This window comes from Hyla sarda, chromosome 5 (genome assembly GCF_029499605.1).
Source record: "Hyla sarda isolate aHylSar1 chromosome 5, aHylSar1.hap1, whole genome shotgun sequence".
In the NCBI taxonomy this organism is placed as follows: Eukaryota; Metazoa; Chordata; class Amphibia; order Anura; family Hylidae; genus Hyla; species Hyla sarda.
The window spans coordinates 285,613,247-285,627,373 of NC_079193.1; the positions used below are offsets into that span (position 1 = coordinate 285,613,247).

Sequence of the window (14,127 nt, forward strand, 5' to 3'; positions counted from 1 at the left end):
ATGAACTTTGAATTATATATGTTACGCCTAGCGCTCCGGGTCCCCGCTCCTCCCCGGAGCGCTCACGGCGCCCTTCTCCCTGCAGCTCCCCGGTCAGCGCTGACCGGGAGCGCTGCTCTGCCATGGCCGTTGGGGATGCGATTCGCACAGCGGGACGCGCCCGCTTGCGAGTCGCATCCCAGGTCACTTACCCGTTCCCGTCTCCTGCGGTCATGTGCTGGCGCGCGCGGCTCCGCTCTCTAGGGCGCGCGCGCGCCAGCTCCCTGAGACTTAAAGGGCCAGTGCACCAATGATTGGTGCCTGGCCCAATTAGCTTAATTGGTTCCCACCTGTTCCCTGCTTATATCTAGTCTCCTCCCTTGCACTCCCTTGCCGGATCTTGTTGCCTTAGTGCCAGTGAAAGCGTTCTTTGTGTGTTTATACCCTGTGTACCAGAACTATTGCTATTTCCCCTGACTACGAACCTTGCCGCCTGCCCCCGACCTTCTGCTACGTCCGACTTTGCTTCTGCCTACTCCCTTGTACCTCGCCTATCTTCAGCAGCCAGAGAGGTGCCGTTGCTAGTGGATACGACCTGGTCACTACCGCCGCAGCAAGACCATCCCGCTTTGCGGCGGGCTCTGGTGAAAACCAGTAGTGTCTTAGAACCGGTCCACTAGCACGGTCCTCGCCATCCCTCTCTGGCACAGAGGATCCACCTCCTGCCTGCCGGCATCGTGACAGTAGATCCGGCCATGGATCCCGCTGAAGTTCCTCTGCCTGTTGTCGCCGACCTCCCCACACTGGTCGCCCAGCAAGCCCGACAGATTGCCCAACAAGATCACCAGCTGTCGTACCTGACCACCATGACTCAGCAACTCCAGTCGCAGCTACAGCAGATTCAGTCTCAGCTACAGCAGCAGCAACCATCTCCTCCGCCAGCTCCTGCATCTCTTCCGCAGCGAGTGGCCACTCCTAGCCTCCGCCTGTCTTTGCCGGACAAATTTAATGGGGACTCTAAGTTTTGCCGTGGCTTCCTTTCCCAATGTTCCCTGCATCTGGAGATGATGTCGGATCAGTTTCCTACTGAAAGGTCTAAGGTGGCTTTCGTAGTCAGCCTTCTGTCTGGAAAAGCCCTGTCATGGGCCACACCGCTCTGGGACCGCGATGACCCTGTCACTGCCTCTGTACACTCCTTCTTCTCGGAAATTCGAAGTGTCTTTGAGGAACCTGCCCGAGCCTCTTCTGCTGAGACTGCCCTGCTGAACCTGGTCCAGGGTAATTCCTCCGTTGGCGAGTACGCCATACAATTCCGTACTCTTGCTTCTGAACTATCCTGGAATAATGAGGCTCTCTGCGCGACCTTTAAAAAAGGCCTATCCAGCAACATTAAGGATGTTCTGGCCGCACGAGAGACTCCTGCTAACCTGCATGAACTCATTCATCTAGCCACTCGCATTGACATGCGTTTTTCTGAGAGGCATCAAGAGCTCCGCCAGGAAAAGGACTTAGATCTCTGGACACCTCTCCCACAGTCTCCACTGCAATCTGCGCCTAGGCCTCCCGCCGAGGAGGCCATGCAAGTGGATCGGTCTCGCCTGACCCTGGAAGAGAGGAATCGCCGTATGGAAGAGAATCTTTGTTTGTACTGTGCCAGTACTGAACATTTTCTGGTGGATTGCCCAATCCGTCCTCCACGTCTGGGAAACGCACGCTCGCACTCAGCTCTCGTGGGTGTGGCGTCTCTTGATGCCAAGTCGGCTTCTCCACGTCTCACGGTACCTGTTCGGATTTCCACTTCAGCCAGCTCTCCCCTCTCAGCCGTGGCCTGCCTGGACTCTGGAGCTTCTGGGAATTTTATTCGGGACTCCTTTGTGAATAAATTCCGGATTCCGGTGACCCGTCTTGTCAAGCCACTCCACATTTCCGCGGTCAACGGAGCCAGGGTGGACTGTACCATACGTTTCCGCACGGAGCCCCTTCTTATGAGCATCGGATCTCACCACGAGAGGATTGAACTTTTGGTCCTCCCCAATTGCACCTCGGAAATTCTCCTTGGACTTCCCTGGCTTCAACTTCATTCCCCAACCCTGGATTGGTCCACTGGGGAGATCAAGAGTTGGGGGTCCTCTTGTTCCAAGAACTGTCTAAAACCGGTTCCCAGTAACCCTTGCCGTAACTCTGTGGTTCCTCCTGTATCTGGTCCCCCTAAGGTCATTAAGGACTCTGCCTGCCACAGGAAATGCCCCTCCCCCCCTCCCAGTTCCATCAGGCAAGCTTCTGTGTCCCCTCATGGCCCTCGTCCTGGTGTCACACTGCCCCGTGCCAGGTCCCGCCCTCTGCCCTCTCTCCCCATTCCTACTCCTGCGGTTCTGCCTGCCGTTGAGGAATCCCTCCATCCTTTCCCGGTGTCCTCATCCCAGGGGAGGCAGTTACCCGATAAAGAGAAGGGGAGACCTAAGGGGGGGGGTACTGTTACGCCTAGCGCTCCGGGTCCCCGCTCCTCCCCGGAGCGCTCACGGCGCCCTTCTCCCTGCAGCTCCCCGGTCAGCGCTGACCGGGAGCGCTGCTCTGCCATGGCCGTTGGGGATGCGATTCGCACAGCGGGACGCGCCCGCTTGCGAGTCGCATCCCAGGTCACTTACCCGTTCCCGTCTCCTGCGGTCATGTGCTGGCGCGCGCGGCTCCGCTCTCTAGGGCGCGCGCGCGCCAGCTCCCTGAGACTTAAAGGGCCAGTGCACCAATGATTGGTGCCTGGCCCAATTAGCTTAATTGGTTCCCACCTGTTCCCTGCTTATATCTAGTCTCCTCCCTTGCACTCCCTTGCCGGATCTTGTTGCCTTAGTGCCAGTGAAAGCGTTCTTTGTGTGTTTATACCCTGTGTACCAGAACTATTGCTATTTCCCCTGACTACGAACCTTGCCGCCTGCCCCCGACCTTCTGCTACGTCCGACTTTGCTTCTGCCTACTCCCTTGTACCTCGCCTATCTTCAGCAGCCAGAGAGGTGCCGTTGCTAGTGGATACGACCTGGTCACTACCGCCGCAGCAAGACCATCCCGCTTTGCGGCGGGCTCTGGTGAAAACCAGTAGTGTCTTAGAACCGGTCCACTAGCACGGTCCTCGCCATCCCTCTCTGGCACAGAGGATCCACCTCCTGCCTGCCGGCATCGTGACAATATATCTTGAATATCCTAATATAAAGGGATGACATTTGTGAAATGTCTTCCTTTACACCCTTGACACATCATTTTGCACCATATGTAAGTTAAATACTGTCATTAACCACTTAAGGACCAAGCCTATTTTGACCTTAACCCCTTGGGGATAGAGGGTTTTCCAGTTTTTGCACTTTCGTTTTTTTCCTCCTTACCTTTTAAAAGTCATAACCCTTTCAATTTTGCAGCAAAAAATCCATATGATGGCTTATTTTTTGGCACCACCAATTCTACTTTGTAATGTCATCAGTTTTTTTACCCAAGAATCTACGGCAAAACGGGGAAAAAAAATAATTGTGCGACAAAATTGAAGAAAAAAATGCCATTTTGTAACTTTTGGGGGCTTCCCTTTCTACGCAGTGCATTTTTCGATGAAAATGACAACTTATCTTTATTCTGTAGGTCCATACGATTAAAATGATACCCTACTTATATAGGTTTGATTTTGCCCTTCTGGAAAAAATCATAACTACATGCAGGAAAATTTATATGTTTTAAATTATCACATTCTGACCCCTATAACTTTTTTATTTTTCTGCCAACTGGGCGATATGAGGGCTCATTTTTTGCACCGTGATCTGATCTTTTTAGTGGTACAATTTATGTATTGATCTGACTTTTTGATCACTTTTTATTCTTTTTTTTATGATATAAAAAGTGACCAAAAATACGCTATTTTGGACTTTGGAACTTTTTGGCGCGTACGCCATTTACCGAGCGGTTTAATTAACTATATATTTTTATAACTCAGACATTTCTGCATACAGCAATACCACATATGTTTATTTTTATTTACACAGTTTGTTTTTTTATTTGGAAAAAGGGGGTGATTCAAACTTTTATTAGGGAAGGGATTAAATGATCTTTATTCACTTTAAAAAACATTTTTTTGCAGTGTTATAGCTCCCATAGGGGGCTATAACACTGCACACACTGATCTTTTACATTGTTCAAGGGTTTCTCATAGGTAATCATTGATCAATGATTCTGCCGCTTGACTGCTCATGCCTGGATCTCAGGCACTGAGCAGTCATTCAGCGATCGGACAGCGAGGAGGCAAGTAGGGACCCTCCGGCTGTCCTGTAAGCTGTTCGGGATGCCGCGATTTCACCACAGCAATCACTTTAGACATTCAAAGTTGAACGCTCCGTCTAAAGGGTTAATAGCGCGCGACACCGTGATCAATGGTGCGTGCTATTAGCCATGGGTCCCGGTCGTTGTTAGAGGCCGGGCCCGACCCGCTATAATGCGGAGCCACCGTGTGGCCCCGCGTTATAGGCAGGGAGTGGGCTGAGGGCATATAGGTATGCCCACCTTCCCCATGGAGTTAAAGGGGTACTCCAGTGGAAAACTTTTTTTTTTAAATCAACTGGTGCCAGAAAGTTAAACAGATTTGTAAATTAATTCTATTTAAAAAATCTTAATCCTTCCAGTACTTATTAGCTGCTGAATACTATAGAGGAAATTATTTTCTTTTTGGAACACAAAGCTCTCTGCTGACATCATGAGCACAGTGCTCTCTGCTGACACCTCTGTCCATTTTAAGAACTGAGAAACAAAAAACCTTGGGGATGCAACTCCCCTCAGGGTAAACCCTGAATAAAGACCCTCTCTAGTCTAAAACTTAACTTTTAATTGTTCAAATAATAATCTGTATTAACGTGCTCAAAGTTGCCCACTAGGTGGCAGTGTGAGATTAAAATTACAATCCTGTGTTCATTTATTTTAGTTTTATGGCATATTTATGCTTGGATGTATCTGACCAGGGGGCTCTGTATGCAGTGCTCTGCTTCAATGCCGTCTACTGACTTAGCATCTCAGAGCTCCGTGGTACATCCATATATTGCTGCCGGGATTGAGCTAGCTCAATCCCGGCAGCAATATATGGATGCACCACGGAGCTCTGAGATGCTAAGTCAGTAGACCGCTAAGAAGCAGAGCACTGCATACAGAGCCCCCTGGTCAGATACATCCAAGCATAAATATGCCATAAAACTAAAATAAATGAACACGGGATTGTAATTTTAATCTCACACTGCCACCTAGTGGGCAACTTTGAGCACGTTAATACAGATTATTATTTGAACAATTAAAAGTTAAGTTTTAGACTAGAGAGGGTCTTTATTCAGGGTTTACCCTGAGGGGAGTTGCATCCCCAAGGTTTTTTGTTTCTGATTTAAGTGCCCGTAGACCCTTTAGGAGGTATTTTGGATATACATTTTAAGAACTGTCCAGAGTAGGAGAAAATCCCCATAGCAAACATATGCTGCTTTGGACAGTTCCTAAAATGGACAGAGATGTCAGCAGAGAGCATTGTGCTCGTGATGTCAGCAGAGAGCACTGTGTTCAAAAAGAAGAGAATGGTCTCTGTAGTATTCAGCAGCTAATAAGTACTGAAAGGATTAAGATTTTTTAATAGAAGTAATTTTTTAATCTGTTTAACTTTCTGGCACCTGTTGATTTAAAAAAAATAAAAATAAATAAAAAGTTTTTTTTACTGGAGTACACCTGGACCAGACCAATTTTATTTTTGCATTTTCATTTCTTCCTCCTTGCCTTCTAAAAATCCTAACTATTATATAGTATAAGGGCTTGTCTTTTGCGCAACCAAATAATACTATTTGTGTGTCGAAATTCAAGAGAAAAACAGAATTTTGCTAATTTTGGAAGGTTTCGTTTTAACGCCGAACAATTTACGGTAAAAATGTAATGTTTTCTCTATTCTGTGGGTCAATAGGATTAAAATGATATCCAGAATTATATACTTTTATATTATTGTACCTCTTTAAAAAAAATCTCAAACTTTTTAACCAAATTAGTATGTTTAAAATCCCTCTATTTTGACAACCTATATTTTTTTTATTTTTTTGCGTAAGTGGTGGTATGAGGGCAAATTTTTTGCGCCACGATCTGTAATTTTTTTTGACACCACATTTGCGTATATAAAACTTTTAATACATTTTTTACATTTTTTGGGGGGGGGAATATGATGTGACAAAAAAGCAGGAACTTCAGACTTTTTTTTAACGTTTATGCTGTTCACCATATGGGATACTTAACTGTATATTTTAATAGTTTGGACATTTACACACATGGTGATACCAAATAGGTTTATAAAAAAAAAAGGATGCTTTTTGGGAGCAAAATGGGAAAAACTGACATTTAACTTTTTTATTGGGTGAGGGGATTTTTCATTTTTTTTCCTTTTTTTCCCCTTTTTTCACACTTTAATAGTCCCCACAGGGGACCACTTATAGCAATCACTTGATTGCAGATAGTGAACAGTACTATGCATAGGGCATAGCACTGATCAGCATAATCAGCTATCTATTGCTCTGGTCTGCTCGATCTCAGACCAGAGCAGAAGACCCAAGGAGATGGCCAGAGGCAGGTGAGGGGATGTCTGGCAGCCATTACAGATGATCGGATATCCGCATTACAGATGATCAGATATTAAGTGCTGCACGGCCGCAGATGCCGTGATCTGTATTGATCACAGCATCTGAGGGGTTAATGGCGGATATCGGCGCAATCACTGATGTCTGCCATTACCGACGGGTCCCTAGCTGCTGATAGTACCGGTGCTCGCGGTCACCAGTGCTCGCGGTCACATTCATGACGTAAATGAACGTCATGGTGCGTTAAGTACCACCGCACCATGACCTACATTTATGTCTGATGTTGTTAAGGGGTTAAAGTTCTTTTCACATAAGGCTCTTGTCTGAAATGAGAAAACCAAAAATGACAATGATGACTTTTACACAGACATTCATGTTTTCTTTTCGGTCACCTTCAAAGTCAAATTATTATAGAATATGATGAGACTGTGCACTTAATATTCTAAAGGTGTAAAAGCAATAGCAAATCCTTCCATAATGGAAATTAACTTAATTCTGTAGGATTACAGCCAAGGCTCAATTCCTGCAGGAACATGTGGGAACTGAGTTACTGCACTTTTTCACAGCAGGAACACCGTTCCCATTAGCAGGAGTCCTGCAGGACCAGCCATTGAGTGGAGGTAGTGGGTGAGTTCCCACACTTTCACAGGACTTGACCCCTGATTACAGCAATACAAAACTTCCACATCAGTTTTTTTTTTTTTTTTTGTGTGAGCCCATTCCATTCATGTGACCCATAAAAGCATTATGTATGAGATGTATGCAGGAAGGTCTATAACTTTCTTACATACCTGTATTATGTTGTGAACAAAGACTGCTTCATGTCAAAAAGATGTTGGTGTTCTTCAGGCTAGAGATGTAACCTATTTTACTGGATCTACAATAAGGCTCAAAAATGTTAATAACTGCTGGAAGATCCTTCTTCTGTTTGGATGTCTGAAGCCCACCTGCTGGTGTGTAAGAAAAAACACCTCATATACTTGGACTGGTCAGGGCTGTGTTGATTGAGACATTTAATTGCATGTTATTAAAGCTGGTGAGGGCAAGATAGATAGCTGTTAGGGCAAGGAGACACATGGTACATTTCATATATCTGTCTGTGCTTTCATACCATAGAAAAAATGTCTCTATTCTCTTGTGCAAAGTGTCAATAGGCATCCCAAAGCCCCTGTAGTGTGAAAGGAAGGAAAGAAAGGAAAAAAAACACAGGGGCACTCCCTAGTGTATTACATAGGGCAGTGTTTCTCAATTCCAGTCCTCAGGACCCCCTAACAGGCCTTGTTTTCAGGATTTCCCAGGATTTGTTTTCAAGTCTTTCACAGGTGACATAATTATGGTCAGTGAATCAGGCATCACCACAATTATATCACCAGTGAAAGACTAAGGAAATCCTGAAAACATGACCTGTTAGGGGGCCCTGAGGACTGGAATTGAGAAACACTGACATAGGGGAACAATGAACCCGTCACCACACCTAATGTGCTGAACTAACCTTATTGAGTTGTGTTATAGAAGAGGCACAACTCTATGTAGAGCATAGGTTCAATAAGTACACAATATGCTCCTCAAGGACCCAATCCGCACATGTTCTGCTGAGAGCAGGACACCAGAAATTAAAGGGGTATTCCAGGGTCTTATTTGACTATGCTACAGGGGCTGAAAATTAGTGTAGTTAATGATTTAGTGTCTGTACCTGCGTGTGACGGTTTTCTCACAATTCTTCTGTGATTATCGCCCCAATATTTATTTTTAACAGCATACAAAATTACTCATGTCTCGGGATTTCCCAGGTTGCAGTGCGTGGAGACCTGACATCACTAGACAGGTGATCAGAGGTAGTGTATCCTGCTTCAACTTTGCAACAGCTGTAGGCCCCCTGGTTAGAAAAAAAAATGTGTTTCAATGGGTGTGGTGGCTGATGCGTGGGAGGAAGGAAAGTAACCTAAAACTTTCAAGCATGGAACTGTGGGATGTGTAGTTTAGAGAACAAAATGCAACAGGAAATGCCCAGTTCTCGCAGGTAAGTACTAAAATCACCCAATGGTGGATAACCCCATTAAGTGTTTTTGGACCTGAGGAAGGTGCAAGTGAGCACCGAAATGCGGTGTCCATTTTTATACATATTGAATAAGCCTATGCTTATTGCAACTGTGGTGACTTAAGAATCGATTTGTGAGAATCATACAGCAGCATTCATCCAGGACTCATTTTTTGTTCCATTCTTACCATCTCATAGAGGGCATTCCCTTTAACATGACAAGTTAAGAGAGTTGTCCAAAACGTTTAGAGAAGAGGTCATTGTTTTGCAGAAACAAGGAAAAGAATCAAAGAAAATGGCTGAATGTCTTTAGAGATACAGATAGAAGCATAGTTTGTAAGTTCAAAATTAAAGGAGCAATGGCTACAATATCTGGACATGCAAAAAGAGGAAACTATTGCAAGCTACAACCAAATTCCGGAGAAGGCAAGTGGTTGAAAGCTAGGGCTACTTGGCAACATTGGTCACATGACACAAAGATCATGTAATACTGCACATAATATTAGTGAATGGCGTTGGCTGTTACATGCACCATAGCACGATTGTGATGTGACAGCCACCAAAAATGTGTCTTTGAAGAATTTATGGTCACAAGTCACATACAAATTCCCCACCATTGATGGCATGGGACACCATTTACATTAAGTGCAGCACTGCATGGAAATTGCACGAGAATGCAACTTGCTTGTGACTTCTCTGCAATTTGGCTTTTTTCTTACAGTCAAGTTGCAACTGTAAGTCACATACAAGTTTTGCTAAATATTTTGGTTACACAACTTGGATGAGATTTGCTTGTGACATGTGTCACCATGTATCCCTAGCATTAACCTCTATGTTTGCTGTCACAAACTGTTTTTTTTTTTTGCAGTCACTCAATGGGTTAATGCAAGGGTCACATGGTGACACATGCCCCAAGCAAGTCTCATTCAAGTTGTGTAACCAAAATGATTTGCACAGTAAGGCTATGTTCACATGGCAGAATTTATGCACAACATTTTGCATGAACATTCTGCAGAGATTGCCCATTCACCTGAATGAAATTCCTGCAACGGAAATTCTGCTGTGGGAAGTGAACAGCGTAAGTGTATTGGCAATAAATTAATGCAGAATTTTCATGCAGAAATCCATGAAGAAATTCTGGCATGTGAACATAACCTAAGGCTTATACCAAACACTAAAATTATTTTTCCCCAAGTTCCAATATCTACACTTCAACTGACCCAAAAGCACAAGATCAGTGGTATTTCCGGAGCAAGGAGAATGGAGCATTCACTGAAAAGGACACAGTGCCTACAGTGTGGCATGGCAGTACCTTGGTAATGTTCTGAAACTACCTTGCTTACTCTGACAATGGAAACTTGCAATGTGTGGAGGTCAAGATAGATTCAATCAAAAATCAGGAAATCTCAGGAGAAAATATCATGCCTTCTGTGAGAAAGATGATGCTTGGGCATCATTGAGCCTGCCAACAGGAAACTGCATACATCAGGTCCCATAAAGGCTTTGTTTGAAATTAAACATGGCGGGATATAGAAAAGGCAGTTGCAGTACACAAACAAAAGAATATTAGTATTCTGGAGGCAATTGCCCATTAGGATTCCTGAGGAATACTACCAGAATCTGGTGTTTGGCTTAACATTGAATTTTCAGCAGATCATAACAACCACATGGTGCTATACTAAGTACTTAATAAGTGCTAGAGAGGTTGAATCATTTTAAGACTGCAGTAATCATCAAAATGTGTATTTTACTTTGGATTTGGTAAACAAAAACCTCTTGTTTTATAAGTTGCATTAACGATTTCACTTGTTCTTGTTTGATTGGTGTCACGATTCGGCTGGCTGGAGGTGGATCCTCTGTGCCAGAGAGGGATTGGCGTGGACCGTGTTGGTGGACCGGTTCTAAGTTGCTACTGGTATTCACCAGAGCCCGCCGCAAAGCGGGATGGTCTTGCAGCGGCGGTAGCAACCAGGTCGTAACCACCAGCAACGGCTCAACCTCTCTGACTGCTGAAGATAGGCGCGGTACAAGGGAGTAGACAAGAGCAAGGTCGGACGTAGCAGAAGGTCAGGGCAGGCAGCAAGGATCGTAGTCAGGGGCAACGGCAGGAGGTCTGGAACACAGGCTAGGAACACACAAGGAAACGCTTTCACTGGCACAATGGCAACGAGATCCGGCGAGGGAGTGCAGGGGAAGTGAGGTATAAATAGGGAGTGCACAGGTGAACACACTAATTAAGCCAGCTGCGCCAATCAGTGGCACAGTGGCCCTTTAAATTGCAGAGACCCGGCGCGCGCGCGCCCTAAGGAGCGGGGCCGCGCGCGCCGGGACAAGACCGATGGAGAGCGAGTCAGGTACGGGAGCCGGGATGCGCATCGCGAGCGGGCGCCTCCCGCATCGCGAATCGCATCCCGGCTGAGAGAGGTATTGCAGCGCACCCGGTCAGCAGGTCTGACCGAGGCGCTGCAAATGCGAGGATGTTGCGAGCGCTCCGGGGAGGAGCGGGGACCCGGAGCGCTCGTCGTAACAATTGGTCTTTTGCAAACAGCTGCAAATAAACTTAATTTACAATGAGGTGAAATCATTTTGCTTATACTTGTATATAATGGGGGACCCAGTGAAATGTTTGTCCTGTAGCCTCCACTAAGCTTCATTCAAGCACTGTTTTTGCCTGCCTATTAGATGACTTGAACCATTTTCTGTATAGTTTAAAAATGTCTTTCGTGTGAGGGATGTTGGCTGGTGTCTCCACTGTAGGGCATGAGTACATATAAACTAAATAGGATTGAGGTACGTACTGGCTAAACAACAGAGATTACATCTTATTCTTGCAAAGACTGATGCAAAATACTGACTGAAATGCAACTAAATACAACCTTACTATTTTTGATGATTAAGCTACGCACAAGAGGCTTTAGCAGCGGTCATGTTGTGGGGGGGGGGGGGGGGGGAAGGCTGGGAACTCACCCAAGACTTCCACAAGGACTCATCCTACAGTACTCCTGCTAATGGGAATGTGTCCCTGCTGTAGAAAAAGTGCAAGAACTCAGTTCCCATGCATTCCTCCAGGACTTGAGCCCTGGGCTTTAGATAACTGTGTTCTTTAATTCAGCCTTGACCTGTTCACTGGGACCATACAGAATGTAAATGACGTTAAAACATGTTTGCCTGTCCATACCTCCTGTCTGTATTGCACAAATACTCTTGATGGGCAACCATATTTTTGAGATTTCTCTAGTAAATGAATGAGAGAGGATAGAATACATACTGGTCGTGTTGATAAGTGATGCTTGTAAAAGCATAATATGAGTTGTACTGAAAATATTATACAATGAAGTTTTCACCAACATCTTGAAAAACATGCTTACAAAAAAGTATGCATACAACATTGAAGCATATGCAATGTCATATAATCATATTACTAGCTTAACCCCTTAACGACATAGGACGTAAATGTACGTCCTGGTGCAGTGGTGCTTAAAGGGGTACTCCGGTGGAAACCAATAAAAAAAATAATAATAAAACATATGTGGTATTCGCCGCATGCGTAAATATCCAAACTATTAAAATATAATGTTAATGATACCGTACGGTGAACGACGTGAATGTAAAACGTGAACGATTTCTAGTAAAAAAAATTATATATGCAAATATGGTATCAATAAAAAAAGTACAGATCACGGTGCAAAAAATGAGCCCTCATACCACCACTTATACAGAAAAGTAAAAAAGTTATAGGTCTTCAAAATAGAGGGATTTTAAATGTACTAATTTGGTTAAAAAGTTAGTGATTTTTAATAGAAAAGTATGTAATCATGGGTATCACTTTAATTATATTGACCCAAATAATAAAGAACACATGTCATTTTTACTGTAAATTGTACGGCGTGAAAACGAAACCTTCCAAAATTAGCAAAATTGTGGTTTTCTTTTAAATTTACCCCAAAAAATTGTATTTTTTTTGGGTTGCGCAATACATTTTATGGTAAAGTGAGTGATGGCATTACAATGGAGAACTGGTTGCACAAAAAACAAGCCCATATACTAGTCTGTGGATGAAAATATAAAAGAGTTATGATTTTTTGAAGGCGAGGAGGAAAAAACGCAAATGTAAAAATAAAATTGTCTGAGTTCTTAAGGCCAAAATGGTCTGAGTCCTTAAGGGGTTAATCTGTTAAATATATTACAGTCAACTCCAATTAAACAACTATTTCATTTTTTATTACGGACAGATAATACACATGGGCTGGGTTGAGGAACGGGAACAAGATAATCTTCAAGAACATATGTACACACCAAAGTTTCTGTCCCTTAGAGGACCATCACTTTATAAATTCAATTCACCACCAGTAAGTACCGCATTTTAAAAATGTTTACATACAGTATGCATTATTTTTAAAACTCATAGAATTAAATATATTATTTTTATACACATGACTGCGTTACTTACTCAGTTATGTTTCTTTTTGTACCTAAGGTAACAACATGGGACTGGATGCGGGCAGAAAAAAAGTTTACAGTATATGAAATAATGTTTAAAATTTTTAAGGTAAAGAGAATGTTTTTATGCAGTTTGTTTGCCCAATAGGGCTTTAACCTTGCAGGATGCATTCAGCCAATCTATTTCTAACACTATAAAAACTGGTATACCAACACAGTTAAATATCACTGGATAAACTCCTACCACATCACAAGTTCATCAGTGACCCTTTCCCATATAAATACACACACAAGTAGAGGTTCTCTCCATATTGTCTGTTACAAAAAAATATTTAAGATGAAAAAAAGAATGAGAGCACTCACACAAAACATGTCTGTCTTCTTCATGGATTTATTATTGGAATAACAAAAATTATCCAATGTGCAAAGCAGGGCTCACAGGAATGTCTTACCAGGACGACGGCTGCCATTTTTACGCACAATGGCATTTCATCAGGCCCCTAGTTCAAAAAAGCAAAATTAAATTCTGCAAGTGCACTTTTTCCTTGTTAAGTTATGCAAGGATAGATTCAACTGGAACACAAGTATGTTATTAGGTATATCGACCGCTGCTCTTTGTGGAGTCATCCATGACACATTCCCTCTGGATGAAAGGATCACCAGAACCAAAGTGGAAGATAGATTCGCCTGATTAAAATTAGCCCAATAGATCTTCTAAAGAAAGGCTCAATTAAACTCCATACAAGAAGGCTTACTCTGGTTGGGTGGTTAAGTGTCTCTATGTACATATAAATGCCCACCAACAATTGGCAGGTTCTATCATGAGACAGCAACATTAAAATATAATTATATCTCCATAGAACATTATCCCACATTAAAATAATTAAATGGGCACTGTCAGACCCAAAAACGTTTTATATGTTGTTACTCATGGGCAAGAGATGACTAATAGGCAAGGCTGCATAAGCAGACACACCAATCACCTCCCAGCACCACAAGGGAGGGACATGCCCCCTTCCCCAGAGAGGATTTCTAACACTGTGAGCTAATGAAAAG

At 43.7% G+C, this 14,127-nt stretch overlaps 1 protein-coding gene across 5 annotated transcripts in view; it reads left to right on the forward strand.

Moving 5' to 3' along the window:
- SNTG1 (syntrophin gamma 1) overlaps positions 1-14,127 on the forward strand; it is a 647,197-nt gene that overhangs the window by 616,029 nt on the left and 17,041 nt on the right. For 4 of the 5 annotated variants that reach the window (XM_056521890.1, XM_056521891.1, XM_056521888.1 and 1 more), the window contains 2 exons: positions 12,864-12,980; positions 13,109-13,180. In XM_056521890.1, the coding sequence (XP_056377865.1) occupies positions 12,864-12,980; positions 13,109-13,180 (189 nt within the window). The remainder of the gene's footprint in view (positions 1-12,863; positions 12,981-13,108; positions 13,181-14,127) is intronic. The other variant, XM_056521889.1, reaches the window with a different exon arrangement.